Here is a 20,138-nt window from a genome sequence, read left to right as displayed (position 1 = left end):
ATGGCAGGAATTAACCTATTAATTTTTTTGTATATCCTTCAGACACGCTGTACAACAATTTCACTGACAGTGTGATGTGCACTTTAATATTTTTTCCTTTCCTAAGTAAGAAACTAACTACCTAGAAGACCTGTATTTTCTACTGACCATTCTATTGAATAAGGGGAAAGAAAATTATGTGAAATAAAAATCCTGATGTTTTAGCACAGGAAAGATTTAACTCTTCCTGCAGTCTCTGTAATGAGAAGGAGTGGTTGCCCTAGGAAATCTGGGGTGGTGTGATTTACACAGTCTTAAAGCATGTAAGAGAATGGAAATGTTTTAAAAATGACTTGCAAAGCTCATGCTTCCCATCCTAATTCAGCTATGCCAAAATGTCTTGACTTAATAAACACCAGACAGCAGAAGAAGCTATTGGCTGTTCTTTGGGACCTTATTTTAAAGAGAAACTCGTCACCATTGTCTAATGGCAGTAGATAGCCATGCAGGTCAGCTTTGGTCATTTTAATGAATATAATATTAGCAAAAGGACAATATTGTAGCAAGATAAATATTTCATTTGTTCCTGATAGTTATTATAAAGTATAAGGAAAATAGTTGTTCTGCCTAAAACATGTCAAGAATATTAGAGTTTCTACTAGGCAAAATTTTCTTAGTTTTAATATCTTAATGAATAAATCATTTAAAACCAAAATGAAATCTTCTAAGTTTAAAAAAGAAAAAAAAAAACAAAATGTGAAACTGGTATTTGTGCTTCACCTCTTTGGCCCTACCTAGTGATTACAAATATAGAGAATTTTAGTTTCACATAGCATTATATATGCCGTACTATCCACTAAATTAATCTCTATAGAAGAGTTTGGAATACTTACATATGCACTGTGCTCCAAAAGATAAGATGATATGTATGTCTCTAAAGGAAAACTGTAAACATCTTTCTGCCTAAAATGGGTTCATGCTCAAAAGCAAAGTGCAATTTCTTCATAAATACACACGAAAAGCACTTGTGATTAAAGAATTAAATTCAACTTCATTGTGCCTGAGTGGTTTTATTACACTGGAAGAGTTGTCTCCAAAATCATAAGTGCATGTTTACACATTGTATTTCATAATCTTAGAGGCAATCACACTAAAATTACAATATGGAACACTGGTAGTAATGAAAATCTCTGAAAATATGTGCTTAACTACTTTCCATCCTAGTTTAAAACTGCCTTACTGAAATTATTTTATAACATTTATAAAGCAGTATTTAGTTTTGCAAAAAAGTCTTTTCATGTAGCTTAAGCCTAAGATTGCCATAATTACAAGGTAGGCGTACAATAAACTCATGCACAAAGGAAAAAGACAAAATCCACATCTGAGTTAATACTTGCAAATCACCCGAAGCTGGCACACATTGACTTGTGGAATATAAGGTAAATAGTTATTACAGACTCTCTATAATATTTCCATGAAAATACTGCTTTCTTGAAAAATGTTTTAAAATAATAAAGCTTCAGATGAGCTATGAATTAAAGATGATGCATCTTTAAGCACAGTAAGATGATACACAGTACTCTTAAAAACATATTAGAGACACCTGTAAAAAAATATTAACTACATGGTTTTCCAAATATAAAGCCCATCACAAAGACATTAACAACTTTCCCATGGTTTGGTATTTCACATTTTCAATATTCTGCACAACGACTTTCCTTTCAAATGTAATAAAATCTTTACCTGCATCAGGATCTTTAACAATACAAGCAACTAATATTTAGTAGTTGCAACCAATTGCTTTGAATTTTAAATAGTTAACTGCTTTCGGAGAGAAAAAAGAAATTTTTTCTTACCTCTAGGTGCCACTTGTAGAAACTGCTTATGAAGTGTAGTAAGTTGCGAAATAGTAAGAGTACCACTTTTAGAGGTCTCTATGTGTGGAACATGAGGTGAAGGAACAGGGTCAGGAGTAACTTTTATATCACTGGAGATAAAGAAATCTGTTTCTTCTAAAGTAATTTGATATTGGATTTTGCTAGAACTCTCAATATGATGTCGTGCAACCTCAATCAGCTTTTCAACACTGTAAAAGTGTAAATGTAGAAAATGAGTGCTTTTATTACACAATGTTAATAACTTAGGTTCAAACTTTAATAAGTTTACACTTTAAGAGCTTTCCTCAAGTGAGAATTACAAATCCTCTGTGTGAATTCTACACTCAGCAAAATCATTATGAAGTGCACCACTCCTCTGGCAGCAAGAAATCATTTGACTGTGGTAAGAGATTTATATAAAGACATACCTAACCCACAGATGAGACTTGATAGAAATATATAAAAGAACAAGACTTTCTTTATTCCACAAATTTTAGAGTGTTCAAGGGTAGACATTCCATCTGTAATCATCCTTTAGCCTATTTCAATGGCTTGTCATCTGCTCTGCCCTTAAATCTGAAATGTACAAAGCACTTTCTAGCATAGCATTGTGAAGGGGCATATGAACTCCTGCTTCATGTGTAATGAGTGAAATTTATAGAGGAAATTACATCAGCTGTCTAAAATGTTCAACTAGACAAAGGTTTGGCCTGGGATGTCAGGAGAGCAAATAAAACTGGATAGAGGGCAATAAAGATGATTGGCACATGGGAGCATCTCTCTTATGAGGAAAGGCTGAGAGAACTGTGACTCTTTAGTCTGGAGAAGGGAAGGCTGAAGGCAGACCTTGTTAATCATTGCAAGTATCTAAAGAGTAGGTGGAAGGAAGATGAAGCCAGACTCTTCTCAGTTGTTCCCAGTGACAGAATGAAGGACAACGGGCACAAGTTGGAACACAGAAAATTCCATTTAAACATAAGGAAAAACATCCTCACTAGGAGGGTGCCAGGGCAACTGAACAGGCTGCCCAGGGAGGTTGTGGAGTTCCCTTCTTTGGAGATATTCAAAACCCTCTTGCATGTAGCCCTGTATAATGTGTTCCAGGTGATCCTGCTCTAGGGGGAGAGCAGGAGGAGATCTCTAGATGTCCCTTCCAACTATAATTCTGCGATTCTGTGATCCTGTGAAGGCATGGGCCAAGTATTACTGTCCCAAGTATGCTTCAGAAGTTGGTCAAAAGACAAAGTGACCCTTTTCTTTCAGAGAGTAAAATACTTCAATGATATGGACATGGGCCATTGCTGCTGGGTGTCCTAAGTGTCATAGAGTGGTCCCAAGCGCATTTTAGTTATCAGAAGAACTTTTTTTTAATTTGCCTTGAAATAAGTTTGAGAAATTTAATACCATGTGGCAATAAGAGTAGGTAGAATTTTCCAGCATGTGGAAAGCACATGGAAAAAGAAAATAACCCCACGATTCAAAGTGACAGAAACCATTGAAATTATATAGAAACTTCTACTAAATGGAATAATTGCTTGTTTGCTCATGGTCATAAATCTTCTAAATCTGTAGCCTAGAAAAACAGCAGAACTGGTAATTACCTCTATTACTGTCAGCAGAACCTTCTAATCATCCAAGAAAGGAATTATTACCACTCAGGTATTTATGATAAAATCAAATTCCAGCTCATGAATTGAAGGTATTATTTTCTACTTTTTTTGGTTATTGTTTTGTTTTCAAATTGTTTGCTTGTATATAAACAACTACCTTTACTAACATGGTTCAGGTTTTGGTTTGTTGTTTTTTTTAAAAAAAAAAAAATTCCTTTTTAAAATTGAATATGTATTACCTGGACATTTCTGCCAAGAACCTGGATCCAAGCCACTTTTCCATATCGTTATAAGCCTCATCTGCTTTCCTTGTTAGGTCTTCAACAAATGCTAAAGCTTTCTCTTTTATAAGTTCTAGTCGAGATTTTGTGGCTAGTTCTGTTTAAACAGTAATGTCATAATAATTAATATTTATAAAATTAGACAGAAATTCTCAGTCTTCAGCACCTAAAGATTAACATGAGCAGAAGCTCTAAGAAAATAAATAACTTCTACAAAAATTATACATAGAATATTTACATAAAAGTTTTTAAAACATAGGGGATTTAATTATTTGGAAATTCTTATTTTTCAGAATGGGAAGAATTAAGAAAATAAAAATCAAATCTGTCCCTCACAGAGAGGCTAATACTTAAAAAAATAAGAGGACAAGAAATAGGAACTAGTCAGCAATATCCAAAACAAAAAGGGTTGAAAAGACAGCTCAGGTAACATATTGAAAGAAAGGTGGAGGAAGCACTGAATGATATTAAAGCCTTACAAAATAAGAATAAGAAAGGATGACCAGTTGCTAGAGATTATTTTCTATCCTGAAAGCAAATACAGTGTTTTTTGGTCACATTTAACCTTCTGTACTGCAGAATCTTTTAAGCAAATAATATAAAACAGTAATTGTGACTTCATAGGTAGAGACTGTAAAATTATTTATGTTTTAATCCCTATTCCATATGTTACTAAGTTTTCAAAATACTTAGGGTTTGAGTCTAAAACTTTCTTTAGGCAATCAGTGTAGAAAGATGGACACTGAAAACATAACACATGTCCTTACAGTGTTATATCTCATCCACAATAGAATGCAAGGCTACACTTTCTGCTTTGAGAAATAAAGAGTTGACATTCAACATTTTAAAAATAGAATGGATTTGGGTCTCACAGAAGGTCATTTTATTTGATGGCAAAGACAGAAGAGTAAAGATTCTCAGGAACTATCCCACAGGACAACTGTACAGACATTTCTTCAATGCAGCCTAAGGCTGCCTTCTTTGTAACTTCTCTGCATTTTCTATGAGTAGCTGCTCTCAGCTGTCTTACAGGTAACCATGCCACAATTTCTGGCTGTTTTTTTCAGAAGCAGATACTTCATAGTTCACTGATAAAGCTTCTCTTTTTAAGACTGGCAGAGTAAAGATCAAGGCACACTGGTGCAACAGAGAAATGGATATGAAATCAGCATCAAACTGTCCACAACTTGTGGCTTTGCTATTGTGTATGCATTTGGTTAACCAAAAGCACGATCATCCAGTTACCATAGCTGCAAGTGAAATTATGACCCTCAAATGTACCAGCTACGTGTGTGTGTGCAATTATGAAATGTAGTTCAACATGTTTAGTCTTCCTTAGATTCTTACCTTGGCTTTTTTTTTGCTTTTGTTTTTGTGGGTTTTTTTCCTAAATAAACAGTGAAAATGAAGCAAACTCAAGAAAACAAAAGAAGCTAAACAAGTACTAAAATTTGTCTTCATACTGTCAAGGTTTTCAAAGTTGCTATCATTCCTCTCCTTATCTCAAAATCTTGGAATATTTATTCCTAAACTGCTTCTGGATTAAACCATGTGCACAAGTATTTGGTCTGGGGTGGACCTAAAGAAGCCTTAAAAATTTGTGTTTCATTCATTAACTGCTGTCTGCCTTCTACTTTTCATAATTAAAATTACATATAAGTTAGCCCTGCCAAGGAGGTAACATATGATACCCTCCCATGCAAGGGGCTGGAACTAGATGATCTTTAAGGTCCCTTCTGACCCAAATCATTTTGTGATTCTATTATGATGGACTTGCAGGGCATGTAGTGCTAGGACAAAGGGTAGTGGCCTTAAATTGCAGGATAGACTTACATTAGGAAGAAATTCTTCACAGTTAAGCTGGTGAGACACTGGAACAGGCTGCACAGGGAATTTGTGGCTGCCCCATCCGTGTCAGTGTCCAAGACCAGGTTGGATGGGGCTTTGAGCAACCTGGTCATGTGGGAGGTGTCCCTGCCCATGCAAGGGTGAGCTTTAAGGTCCCTTTCAACAGAAACTATTCTATGACTCTATCTTCCTCTCAGTGGGAAAGAGGTCTCTTTCTTCTAGTCTAAACCCATTAAAAAAAAAAATAAAAATTCAACTAATTTTCAGTTTCCAACTTCTGTTTTTCAGACATCTGGTTTTGGTGGAAGTTGACCAGTTGACTTGGAAGTTACTAGCTAAGACAGACAAAGAAACAGAATGATTGACAATGCATAGTTTTTTGAAGGGTCTGTCTGGAAAGGAGCTTGGAAAGATAAAAAGTCTGTGTCTTGCTGATTGAATCCCATGTGGCTTGCGGAAGAGGGAATCAGAGAGAAGAGCATAAATTTTATACATAACTGCCAACAAATTATTTCCCAGATCAATACATTTCAAATACTGAATTCAGTTCAATTGAATACTGAAGAGTGGCTAACCACCTTTGTGAAACTTATTCTCTCATGATGAATGCTTGCTTAGTCATGGAAAAGAAAATTAAATAAAATGAAACAGAACAGAACAAAAATGAAAACCACATTTCTGCTTAAAATATATTTATCACAAAATGGATGACTCCCACCCTAAAAATGTTTATGATTTCTCCAGACACTTCTTTCTCTCCCCTCCTTTTTCTTAGTGATCTGTACATTTTGCTAGGAAGAGTTTCTCCCTAGCTTTGTCTACTACATTACCTAAATTAGGAATAACAATCACCTCCCAGTATAAGTAACCAGATAGTAACATACCCTCATGTCTCAAGGCACCGAAATACTCTTCCTTTATTTTTTGTGCCAGTTCTTGTTTCTTTATTTGTTCTGGGGTTAGAGAAACTAGGCTGACTTCAGATGCAGTAGATTGTGCTCCTGCAGGAAAACAGACTCCTCACAGTCTTTGGATGTTGATGGTAAGGTTGTGTATCTCTACACAGGCACTCACAGGAGAGTGTCTTTTTTAAAATGAAAAATGGTATTTCCCACATTACTTGATGCAACCATTTATGTGAATAAAAAGGCAGGTCATCAGGTATTACATGTCAACAGAACAAATACAGATTTCTGTCACTTTATAGTTTTATGATCACAGATCAATTATCTAGCACCAGGTCTGAACCAAAATTTAGCTCCAAGAAGCAATCCACCAATCCCATCCTAGCCAACTAGTGTACAATAGGTGATTGTACTGATTTTTTATCACAAAGCTTTTCTACAAATCTGAAAATCTGCTGCTCTCTTGGCTGGATTGAGGTTCTAAGCACATACCTAAGGCTCCCTCGGGCTCACAAATTAGGTGACCATATGGCTAAGTATTTGCAGGGCTATACTTGTTCAGTGTGCTACGAGCAGAACCAAGCAGAGAGAGGGAGCACTCAGTACAGTGCAAATAAAATGTCTCTCAAAGGATAAAAGTCAGCTATTTTATGCATAATAACAGCAGTTACAGCTGTCTCACTTGGAAATAGAGTACCTGAATTTCAGGCTATCCAGATATTCACAGGGCTTGAGCCTCTTGCTATGTAGAATGTCTTTACAAAAGATGCAAGATTTGGGTGACTAGCCTCACTTCCTGCTGAAGCTATGACATTTTGCATAAGTGGAAGTTAGTTAAACCACTATCTGCTCAAGGAAGTATTTATGAAAAACAGTATAAATAGCCTTGCATCTCAAGATTCCTCCTAGCAGACTGCCTGAATTTATGGTAAGAGAGATAAGGTTTCTAAGGTCTGTTTCTCTTCTGCAAATAAATTTTCTTTTTTCACATGGTTAGACAGATTCTTGTCAGGCCTATGGGAAAGATCTACCCCAATGAAAGTCTGCTTTTTTTAGGATTAAATATTATATTAGGTTTTACATTATTTATTTACACTATGTTAAAGTTATGCATAAAAATAATAGACCTTAAAAACAGCCTTAAAAACAGCCTTATATGATAGGGCTGAAAAATTCCAAAATATCTTTGAGTATTGAGTAATTTATCCATTATATTCCATTGATTTTAGTATTTGAAATATTTTTATTTATGGCTGGAAAGTAGGCAGAGTTTAACATAATTTTATTTAATCTGATAACCTAGTTCTGTTTAATCCCAAAACAGCACATGGAGAAAAATTTATATTGACTTTCTAGATTCTATTTAGAATATTTATTCCTAAACAGTAATAGTGTCACATATGATCAAATAAATGCAACAGCCATTCAAAAGCCTCTGCACTACTTTATCACTACCAGCTTTTCATGCTAATATATTATATTTGACATCTCAACAGAAACACTGTATCCAAATTTAATGTCTTGGCTTACTCGTTTCTGCATTACTGATATATTTATATTCCAGTCAAGCACTGCTAGAACAAAGCCTGCAATTCAAATACCTTTCTTTTTAGTAGCTGATTTGGGAGAAAGCTTTTTGGCATCTTTGACTCCTTTCCCAGAAGCCTTGCCTGACAGTGTCACATTCAGTTCTCTCTGCTGATCTTCTTCCTCCATTTCTTTAAACTGTATTTCAGCTGTTACCTTGACACCAGAGTCAAACATAGTAAAGTACATAGTATCAATAATGTGCAAGTACTCTTTTAAAAAGCCCAGACTTACAGAAAGTACTTGCTGAGACATGCACACATAAATAAAAGAGATTTTTTAACTAATTAAGTTGATTATATTTGTATTAATTATCAAAAATAAAGTTCTACAACAAAAATGTAAGGCAGGGAGATTGTGGGTTTAATTCTTGTAACTCATTACTCTAGAAAAGAGTGAGAATATATAAGAATCAAGAATTTGCAAAGCAAGACTACAGTTACACTGTAAGAGATCAGAAATTCACTAATTTTAGAAATTATCAGAGAGAAATGAAAAAGCAAACCTAGAACCCAACCATTTGAAAAGCCCACCTAATTTACCTTTAGCTATATAAAAAAAATAATGTAATCATAGCTTTTTAAGTAGTGAAGGGTGTGAGCAAATATTGTGTCACAGGCTAAAACTTGTCCTTCTATTCACACATGAGGGATAAGGGAAGAGTTTATCATGGAAGAGGTAGAGATATAGAGTTAGCATTCAATGTATTTCTCTCACTAATGGAATTAAAGGATCAGTTGTTAATACAGGGGTGCTAATAATACATAGATTCCAATGTTTACCTAATAGAAACACACATTCAATGAAAATACCAGTGGTGGAGTGAGAGTCATGAAATTGATATCCACAGTACAAAAGCTACATGTTTATAGACTGCCTGCCGAATGGGAGGCTTCGACTGTGTGATTCAGAAATATATAAGTAAATACAACATTCTTTACCATATCTGATACTGCTGTTACTGCTGTTTGCCATGTATCAGTAATAAAACTTTCATCTTTCCTAGAAATAGCAACTCCATTTTCAGAAGTCTCATCCTTAGCACTCTTCTGTAGATTTCCTTTGACTTTTGACTTGGCAATATCAGTTTCTGGTGGAAGCAGTTTCCAAGAAACTAGAGAAATCCTAAAAAAAAATATAAGGCACAATTCACAAACCCCTTTTATAAAAAGTGTTAATTTGTAATAACACAGGAATAGAGGCTAGGAGGATGAGAACCCTATTTTCAAAATTTGCCATGGCAACAGAAAAGGGATGAACTTTCCTTAGTGATGATAGGTGTGCATCACAAGAAAACTGTCTAGTTTAATTGCAAAAGGTAATGGATAAAAATACATGAATAAAACTAGAACAAATAACTGTGTGATAGCTGATTTATCTTATGTATGCTGGAAGCACAGCCTCATTACTCAGAGAGTTTCTAAATGAGCTGTTAAGTATTTTAAAAAAGCGTCATTGTTCACTGCATTTTTGATACTGTGAAAATATTTGAGGGCATAGCATTTAATACAGCATTCGGTTCTGTATGCCTTGGTAGACTGATTTGATTTACATTTGTCATTATATATAATCCACCTAAAATGTTTTTTGGTGCAAATTTTAAACCTGCTCATGTTCCATAATGATATATAACTTAGTTATGTGAGAATTGTGCTGGAAACTGTGAGCAACACAGAGGGCAGTAGGAAGAATTTCACAGATTTTTTTACTAAAACATCTTTTAAGATGTTTTCTAATTAAGAGATGCGTTAGGGAAAATGATACAAAGAAATCAGTAAAAAAATTAGGATAAATGAAACTTGTAAGGGGTTCAAGATTCACAATTTGACTATAGCTTTTCCATCCTTTGAAGTATACATGCATAGATTTTCACATACACCCACAAAACTACCAATGAATGGATTTGCTGATGTTTGTGTAATTTAATATTGCATTTATACCTTCTTGATTTCTTTTGATCTTCGTTCTGCTCTACATCAATAATATCCAACAATGGGATTCTAGTGAAATCTTGACTGTCTTCTGTGAGGACTTTTCCTTCCATTGCCCTATAGTAGTCACGAAGAAGTCTCTTCGTATCTTGGAAACGATCCACTTCAACCTGAAGATGAAAGGACAGAAATCATGCAATTCAAAACAGGGTAGAACAAATTTCTGTTCCTTTTCAAAATACATGATAGCAGAAGCAATTCTAAAACTGGTGAGACACAAGCATAACCATATTTGTTTGAATTTATAATATACTAGATAATTACATATTATACTTAGATTGTATTTTAACATATATGTATGTCTATAATAGCAAGTATACCAGTACCAAAAATTTGGTGTATATTCATACAGGGATCTTTTTGTTCAAAAAAATTAAAATCCTTAATACTATAAAATAAAAAGGGTTAAGGGATGGAGAAAATTTTAAAAGCCAAACATTTTTTCTGGACAAAAAAAATAAACAGACATTACACACTTAAGTGTCACAAAGATCTTTTTGTGTGAATAATCTTGGAAAACATAAAGTAAGAAGCAAAAAAAATTTGGCACCTGTCATGTTTTGATTTATTGATACAGCATGGTGTTAGTTTCTAACTGACAAAACAGCCCTAAATATTCATGGGAAAATGCACAAAACCACATTCACAAAATGAAGGATAAAACCTTTGTGGTATAAACTAGCACTTATCCATAAGTTAAGGAGAAAATATCTTCTAGTATAACAATGGGTGCACAGAAAGGTGGAAAGAAATCTGATAAACGACATACAAGTCTATGTGTTTATACAGTAAAGGCCACCTGGGGAATCCATGTAACGTCCCACAGACAAACCCACAGACTCAGAGCTCAAGACCAAAGAAGCCTATTTTTGTCTCCTAACACAAAGCCATAACATAAAGAATAGCTACGTTTTTAGTTCTGTAGTTTTAGCATTAGTAATTAATTTACTTTGGGGAGTATATACTATCTGAATAAAGTAAAAATGGTTCCCTTTGGCTTTTTCTTCAGGAAAAGCCTATATATAGCCTATATAAATGTATGTCTAATTTCAAATGGTTATTCTGTATATCCATATGAGACATATCACATTAGATTAATAGTGAATCTCCTATGGACTGCCACATACAAGTTCATTAAATTTTGCTAGAAGAGAATTAGAGTTGTAAAGTTGTACATAAATATGAGGAGAAAAATACAAAAATTCAGCTCAGCAATACTACTTTAATTTTTCTCTCATGCATATAATTCAAGATATATATTTTTAAATACTTAGTCATAAAAATATCCTAACTACAGGGTGAACGTAGTTCAGCTAATTAGCAGTTACTTGATATTTTGACTTCTCTCTCTAGTCAAGGGCCTTAAATCTTTAGTTAGGGCATTATTTAAACTCTTTGAAAACAGAGTTAATGACTTCCGTACTATAGCAGCAACCGATGACTTCAGAAACTTTACTTAAATTACCACAAGATTCATGTGAGATAACGGTGTAGTTCCCTTGTTTATTAAGCATATAAAAATAACCCAGAGAAATAAAAGGCAGGAAGCCCACCCTAAGATACCTAGGCCTGATTTTTAAACCAGATGAGCATCACATGGCACATGTTTGAAGCATTGTTTGTGTTGCCTTCTTTAAGGTTGCTAAAATTTTCACAGAATTGCCATTCAGTTTGCAGAAAAGCCTGTCTAGTCTACTCTAATCTGTTCCAGTCCAGTGCAGCCCTGAACCAAATTTATGTACATAGAACAGCAGTTGTGGGGAATTCTTACTTTACTTCAGGAAGTGAATTAATGGTTGGGCTGAATGAGAGGAAACACTTAATGTGAGGGAAGGGAAAGCCAACTAATTTAAGATCGTCTATTGAATACTTTGAAGTTAGATGTGTGAAAGCTGGACCATAGTTAAATGATTTTCTCAAGAGCAATAGGTGGTGTCACATTCACAAAAACATTCTTCCCAAACTTTGTTTTCAGTCTGTTTATAAAATTTCAAGCCACACTGGTGAAGTTAGAGCTAAAATAATTTTGTGAGTTGGCAAATACAGGACAACCTTAACAGCAAGTGGGTCAACAACAGCAGTGAATTAGGTAATCTGTAAATTAAGAGCAGATGTTAATAAGATCACAGAAGGATACACAGCTCTACCATTTCTCTTACAAAACTCAGATGATTCAGTGCATGGATATAGTTACAAAAAATATCACTATACACTACAGACTGAAAGTCTGGGGGGATAGAAAATAACAATGTTATTTTTCTTAACATTGTCTGCATGCCAAACAGTTAAACCTTTTGTCTCCTAACTTCCTAGATAAATTCAGAAGAGTCATGAATATTTGCATATCTAATTTTCAATCCCTCACTTATTGGGAGCCAACTATACAAAATTGCTCTGAGGTTTACTGTCTTCCAAACTAATTCCTTGTCCCCTTCCATTGCAGACTCCATAGCAGATCCACACCTGCATAAGTGAAACGAAATGGTTCATGGCAATCCCCCTGCGATCTGTCAGCCAGCCATCATTCACAATACCAGTTCGTTCCTGCTCAGCTTCTTCTCTTCTGTTATCACAGATTTCCCAGAGATGATCTCTTAGGTCCTAAGCAAAAAATCAAACATGAGAAATAACTATGAAACAAAACTTGAATATCTTGTTTATTATTAAAATTTCTATATTTTTTCTGTGCATAATGCAGATCCCCATTAGAAGCTTTTTCTTTACTGTTATAAATGTCAAAGCCTGGTGAAAAAATTTTGAGTTTATAGAGAGCTGACAGGAAGTAGCTTTACAAATATGCCAGACAGAGGAATACAAAAGTATGAGACGAATGTGCAGGCTGCCTTGCATTTCTCAGCCAGAGAGATCTATCTAAGGTATGTAAATATGAGAATATGAATAGCCAAGCTTCCAGCAGCAGCAACAACTTTACAGCTGTATGGTTTGCTACCTCATACACTCACAAGAATAATACTCCAAGGGAAAGTGCAATATGAAAGATCCTGAAAAATTATGACAGAGTTCAAGTATTCTTTCAATTTATATAGCTCCACTGCATTTGTCTTCAATATTCTTTTTAAGGGCTCTTTAACAAGTGACTATATCAAAAAGCAGCACTATGTGGCCCTCTGACAACACTTGAGACCTACTAAGCATGCAACGTGCCAGAAAGCCCTCTGTTCCCCATTGCTATGACTGCATGGAGGTAGGGAGAGGAGAGGAGAGGGAGAGGAGAGGGAGAGGGAGAGGAGAGGGAGAGGAGAGGGAGAGGAGAGGGAGAGGAGAGGGAGAGGAGAGGGAGAGGAGAGGGAGAGGAGAGGGAGAAGAGAGGGAGAGGAGAGGGAGAGGAGAGGGAGAGGAGAGGGAGAGGAGACGAGACGAGACGAGACGAGAGGAGAGGAGAGGAGAGGAGAGGAGAGGAGAGGAGAGGAGAGGAGAGGAGAGGAGAGGAGAGGAGAGGAGAGGAGAGGAGAGGAGAGGAGAGGAGAGGAGAGGAGAGGAGAGGAGAGGAGAGGAGAGGAGAGGAGAGGAGAGGAGAGGAGAGGAGAGGAGAGGAGAGGAGAGGAGAGGAGAGGAGAGGAGAGATTTAGGAACAAAAATGAGATGTTGTCTTTGGCCCCAGACCTCAGAGCTGGTATGTACTGATGGAGGGAAGCATGGCTGTCTGTGCAAAACCCCAGAAGTAGGACACCAGGATGAGCTGCTTCAGAGCAGCTGTTAAATGCCATGGTAAAGCAGGCTAAGATGAGATATTTCTGGCTCCAAATGGTTCATAGAATCACAGAATCAATCATAGAATATGCTGAGTTGGAAGGGACCCACCAGGATCATCAAGTCCCTTTGTAGGGCACCCCTAGAATCAGACCATATTCCTGAGAGAACCATCCAAATGTTTCTTGAAATGACCTGTTTCAGGATAAAGACAAGAGGTGTTCCAAACCACTGATTCTGCAATTCAGAGCTCAGGCTTCAGGTGGGAAGTGATATTCATCAGGTCTTGGGCTCAGCTTAGTGGTGGGACGTGATAGTCATCAGGTCTTGGGCTCAGCTTAGTATGCCAGATCCTGAGACTTCAGACAAAGCCAATTCTCCTCTCTTGGACACGAACCATAGGGAAACTGACAAATGACTACTCATTGGGCTACCTAATGCATCAGTGGTGGAAGCAGATAAAATGAAGCCTATCCAATATGCACAGTAGGAATATCCTACCAGACTGTAGGATATGTACATAAGGACATGTTATTAAATAAAAGAGATATAAGCATAAATTTTTCTGTTTCGCAGTAGTGGATTAATCTTTCCTGGCTGCCACATGCCCCCTAAGCTGCTCTATCACACCTGCTCCTCACAGGATGGGAGGAGAAAACATGGTCGAACCGCTTGTGCAGGAAGATATTGATGGGGAGATCACTCACCACTACCATATTTTGCAGTGTGGATATCTGCTTCACTGTGGTCCTCCATGAGCTGCAGCAGAACAACCTGCATCACCGTAGTGTTTTCCACAGGCTACAGAGGAATGGTGCCTGGAGTACCTCCTGCCCTCCTTCCTCACTGACATTGGGGACTACAAAGTTGTTTCTCTCACATTTTCTCACTCTTCTCTCATAGCTGCCATGTAGTGGTTTTCACCCTTTCTTAAATATGCTGTCACAGAGGTGGTACCACTGTTGCTGACTGTCTCAGATTTGGCCAGTAGCACATCCATCTTGAACCAGCTGACAGGAGCTCTGTTCAACATGGCAGTTCCTGATCTGCTACCAAAGCCTTGCCACATGAACCCAAAACTATGCAAATAAACCAAACTGATGGTTTGCACACTGATGTACAGCTCTTGCCACTACTTTCCTTAGATATTTAAGGATGAGTATTTTCCTCTTTGTCCTCATGTTATTCAAGTCACAGTTTTTACATACTGCAAGCAGTGGAGACATCTGGAGAGGGATACAGGTGTATCTCCCTCAGAGAGAATCTGAAAGCATGTTTTATGTGTCTCTTACTTTTTCTCTCACACCACTCTTCATCTTTTCAAAGTGAAGTAGCTTCTCATTCTTTCTTTCATTGTACTTACGTGGGTAAAAAAAATAAAATGGGTGCATGTGCTGAGTCCCTTCCTATCTGGAACAAGAGCAGTGGGATAAAATGATTGAACATTTTTGATCACAGAAATGGAGTAAGGGGACAGTCAGATAAAATGCTAAAAGACACTATAACAGTGATAAGAGGCTGATATGTATTTCATCCACAGAGACTCTGAGCTTTTGGATCCCAAAGCTCTGGATGCCCTTTGGGCTTTAGGCCTTAGGGACTTTCTCACACATGACAAAATGGGGTGGATTTTAATATTTTCCAGTGGCTATCAGAGAAATTCAGTTTCACAGCTGGCAACTTTCAGTGCGATTATAGAGTTTCAGAAAGGATGCAGCTGAGATGGGATAACAGATATTAGTAGTTTGGGAAAGCTGAAATGTTTGAAGAAAAACATTTCAAAGATTATAATTCCTTTGATTTCTTCTGTCTCCTTTTCTAGTATCAAGGAAGGATAGATGCCAGAATCCTCACATTCAGGGAGGTACAATGGGCAGGACTTAAAATGTAGTGGACACACACAGTATCTTGACACTCACCCATAGGTTTGGACTCCACAAGGACTAGAATGGGTCATTCAGAAACAGAAATCCTGGAAATCATATATTTAATCCAAACTTAATTACTGTGCTTAGACTGACCATAATATCTGAATCTCACTGTGTCATATCTGACTATCACCTGCTCTTAATTTAAAATAGATTATGTCAAATATGGATTTCTGTTATGACTGAAAGGCCAAATATGTTAAATTTTAGCTTTCTAAAATATAGTACAGAGAAATTCTAGGAGGTTTTAATAATTCCATTTAGTAGAAATTCTATTTCTTTCTAATGAAATAATACTAAAGAGAAAGATGTCCAGTTCTTTTTTTCTGGTCAGCTGAATCATCCATGATTCTACCAAAGTTCCCTCAACTAGCAATGTTGCTAGCATTTTTGACCCTGTTCACTGGGAGCATTCCCAGATACAATCTCAACCAAAAATACAATCTGGTCTGAAATGGAAACCTGATAAAGTCAAAGGTAAGTCTACTTCCTGACTGTTAAATCTGGCTCTGGACTTCCTAGGACCTGTAATCATAATAATTTTTGTATGTTTGTTTGTTTTGATTTGTTGTTATTGTTGTTCTCAGGACATGTATGACCCAGAAAAGGTCCACCTGGGTAAAAAACATTTGAAAGAAATCCCCTGTTGCTTGTGTGAATCAGTTATAAAAGGCATATATTACCATCCCTGCTCTGGCATGGGGGTTGGACGGATGATCTTTCGAGGTCCCTTCCAACCCCTAACATTACGTGACACTGTGATGTATCGTTCATGATATATGATTGCTATGATTTTTTATAATGTGACAGAAATATCCAAACTTGAGATTAAAATCTCTGAAAACCATAAAGTATAAAGAAAAAGAAAAGACAGAAAAAAATATTTTACTATGTGCCAGAATAACACAGTATGGCCTAAAAAAAAAGAAGAAAGATGTAAGAGAGATATGGAAAAAAAACAAAAAAAAAACAGACAAAAAATATGAAGAATACTTTATGTAGAAAAGGAAGTGAAAACGTTTAAGGGAAGTGGTGAGAAGAACAAAAATGTAAATAATAATACAAATCATGCCACATCAAATTTGGATATAATGAAACAGAACTTTAGTATATAACTTTTGCCATTTACTTACAGTAACTCTTTGGTGTAGTTCTGCTTTTGTTTCCTCATCTTCTCGCAGGTCATCAGCAATCGAATTAAAATCTGATTGCCACTGAGATACAAATTCCTGCTTACGATCTGGACACTTCAAATAATCTTGGAAATATTTTCTATAAATTATGGTAAAAATATTTTTTATTTAAAGATATATAGAATGCTTCAGGAAAAGTATAATATAAATATATTAGAGTTATAAGCTACTACTTATACTCACCTAATATCTGCTAAGTAATGAATTGCAGACTGCTGTTCGTCCCTTAGACATCTAAGTATAGTTTTGATGGTATTTATATATGCATTTTCTATTGTTTCCCAATATGGTACTAAAAATTCAGGTATTTCCTGTAAATTTTTTTTAAAAATCAAAATTAATTGATTTATTTCTTGGTAATGTATTGAGCTGTAGTATTAGGAGAGAAGAAAGATCATTTCATGTAATCCTATTACTTATTTTTTCACATTTTGTGTGCTTTGATTTACAACAATTTACAACTGGTTATAGACACTGTACCAACAGATTCTATAATTTTTTTTTTTCAGAAAAACATGTCAGTGTCAAAATGAATGGGAACTTCCAGCAGAATACTTCATTTACCATGGCCTTGGATATACTCATAGACTAAATGAAGCTACTAAGTGAAAAATTCATGGTACACTCTCTAGCATTGCAAAGGTGACTTTTGACTGACATGAAATGCAAACTAAAGCCAATAGCCACAGGAAACCCAGGATAGGCAAGTCATGAAAAGCAAAAAGTACTGTAGTGAAACTCACAAATACAGTGAAACTCATAAATAAAGTGAAACTCATAAATACAAAGAAGGGAATTACAAGACAATATACAAAGCATCATTATGCACCCTTAAAATGTACATCTCAAACACTACATGCAGTCCCAGCTCCACATATCGAGAAAGTTACAGCAGATCTAGAACAAACAGAGAGATGGTCAAAATTTATGACTGAGTATATTGAACCTCTCCACATGAGAAGAGCTAAAGAGATTATGCCTGGATAGGAGAAGCAAAGAAACACTGAACAAGATGAAGAGGTAAGAGGTGCCTGTCACATCACCAATATCTTCAGAGGGTACTTATAGAATTATTATTCATTGTACCTCACAACACAAGAACCAGGGTCATCAAATGACCCATGAAAGCTTTGGTTTGAAGCAAAGAGACAGAACTATTTTCTCAAAAAGATCATATTATACAGGCTATATCATAGAGATCAAAATGTCAATTACTTCAAACTACACCTAATAATGGAAGAAATGTCTATAGAGAGCTACTGCCACACAAAGATGCAGGTATAAAGTTATGTCCCCTAAATTTCAGATCATTGGAAATGATGAAGACATCCTTGGGAAAAAGGTGTTAGAAAAAAGTATCCAAGGAGACAGATCAGTGCACACACTCCCCACTCTTACATTCTTTCTACAAGATCCCAACTGACAAGATCCCTTATAAGAGACAGGAAACTGACCCAGTCAGTCTATGCTGGTATTCATGAGTGGACGTACCTTGGGAAGTGGTTCATCTACATAAATCCATTTATCTGATCCTACTTCAATTGGTGGTGGTGCCACATCAATGGGAGGAAGCAGCTCTTGATGTGTCACAGGTAAAACCGTTTTTTCTGCTGATATTTCTTGAGTAGAGCCTAGCACATCAATGTACAACTAGTAGCTTTAAATATATTTTAAATGTTAACAAACAAAATTAGACACTTATGCTATTCTGAGAAGTCAAAATCAATGGAAGAGATTTAGTATTTCATTATTTAGCTGTTGATGATCTGAAAATATACTCATCATATAAGTGATCACATAGTTATACCATCACTTTCCAGTTAAGCTTAAATTTTGTAGGACTGATACTTTTCTAAAACCATCACCACAGGAGAAAAGGAAGATAATGAATGAGTATGTACGCATATGAACAAATTCTTTACAAGGAAAACTAAGGTCAGCTGTGTTGATTTAATTCTGAGATTCACTATAACTATCATGATTTCAAGGATCTCTCCCTAATTAAAGATTAGTTGTAAACATAGCTTCCATGCTAGATGTGGCCATGAGAGAATACAGGAAAACAAACATTGAATAAGAAAAAGATAAATTTAGCTAAATTTTCCCAAATACGGAAAATATGCTTTACTTGATGAGAAACTTAAAAGTATGAAAGTTGATGGACAGGAAAAAAGAAAGAGGCAGAAAAGATGACATGGTAGAGAAAGACAGACGGGAAAAAGTAATCCTGCTAACCTACAGTGTAGCAAAATCATAGCAGTTAGCAGCTTCAGAGCATTATTTAGTCCTAGGATCTGAACTGACCTCTGGAAAGCAATCAGTATCTTCTCAGTGACCACATAAGGATCCTACAACTATATTTTTAAGTTAACAATAAATAACTGGTCAGAATTAGGTGCATGAGTTCTGGTCAGTTTTTCTGCGAACTTGAAAATATTCAAAGAAAATAAATAGGTACGCATTAAATTATTGCTGTAACAGTCTTTTTGTTTAACAGAAGCTTAACATTTAAAGAATAAATGTGATTCTTTTTTTAATTTAAGTGTGTCAAATATGCCTCTGAAAAACACTTTATTGCTGTGTGATTCAGTAGAAAACACTATCATCCTCCTTATTTAAGTTTATAAAAATAACAAAATTGTTGGACACCATACTTAAGAAAACAATTCTCAGATTACCTTTAAAGCAATTTGAAATTATTCTATATCCTCTGAAAATGCAGAAACATAGAAACATAGAAGTTCAAAGCTTTGGAGAAGTTATCAGCAGCTCACATTTCCTCAGAGTTGCAGAGCTTGTGAAAAAGAGTGTTTCCATATAGTTCTGTGTGCTAATAATTAGTGTTAATTATAAAGAAAAAAATCTTTTTTCATTGAATTAAAAAAAAATAAAACCAGGAAAACTTACTTCTATTCTGTTTTTTGGCCATTTCTTCCATTATAATTTCCTTCACTGTTTGACAGACCAATCTTTCTTCTGTCTCTGCATTGACTTTCCTTAGAATACTTTGATGGATTGAAAACCATGTCTCTAATTCTGGCCATGTGTCTAGAAAGCCTGCAATTCTACAAATACCATACTAATGTATAAAATTATAAGTAAGAATAAAACATTTTCCCAAAATAATAATAATTAAAAAAGCAGACCCACTAATTTAATACTAAAACAAATCAAACCGATATATTTTTGCAAAGTAATACTCTATGCACATCAACTCTTTCACTTTAA

General features: G+C 35.6%; 1 protein-coding gene across 1 annotated transcript in view; it reads right to left on the bottom strand.

Moving 5' to 3' along the window:
- Positions 1-20,138, bottom strand: part of SPEF2 (sperm flagellar 2) — an 80,140-nt gene that overhangs the window by 24,801 nt on the left and 35,201 nt on the right. The window contains 11 exon segments of the mRNA XM_071730086.1: positions 1,836-2,065; positions 3,706-3,844; positions 6,480-6,596; positions 8,102-8,243; positions 9,029-9,212; positions 10,028-10,188; positions 12,542-12,679; positions 16,851-16,989; positions 17,094-17,221; positions 18,402-18,541; positions 19,818-19,975. Of these exon segments, the coding sequence (XP_071586187.1) occupies positions 1,836-2,065; positions 3,706-3,844; positions 6,480-6,596; positions 8,102-8,243; positions 9,029-9,212; positions 10,028-10,188; positions 12,542-12,679; positions 16,851-16,989; positions 17,094-17,221; positions 18,402-18,541; positions 19,818-19,975 (1,676 nt within the window).

The sequence above is a fragment of the Heliangelus exortis genome, chromosome Z, assembly GCF_036169615.1.
Source record: "Heliangelus exortis chromosome Z, bHelExo1.hap1, whole genome shotgun sequence".
NCBI classification, from domain to species: domain Eukaryota; kingdom Metazoa; phylum Chordata; class Aves; order Apodiformes; family Trochilidae; genus Heliangelus; species Heliangelus exortis.
Note: the sequence above shows the minus strand (reverse complement) of the source record. Positions and strands in the feature narration are given on the sequence as shown.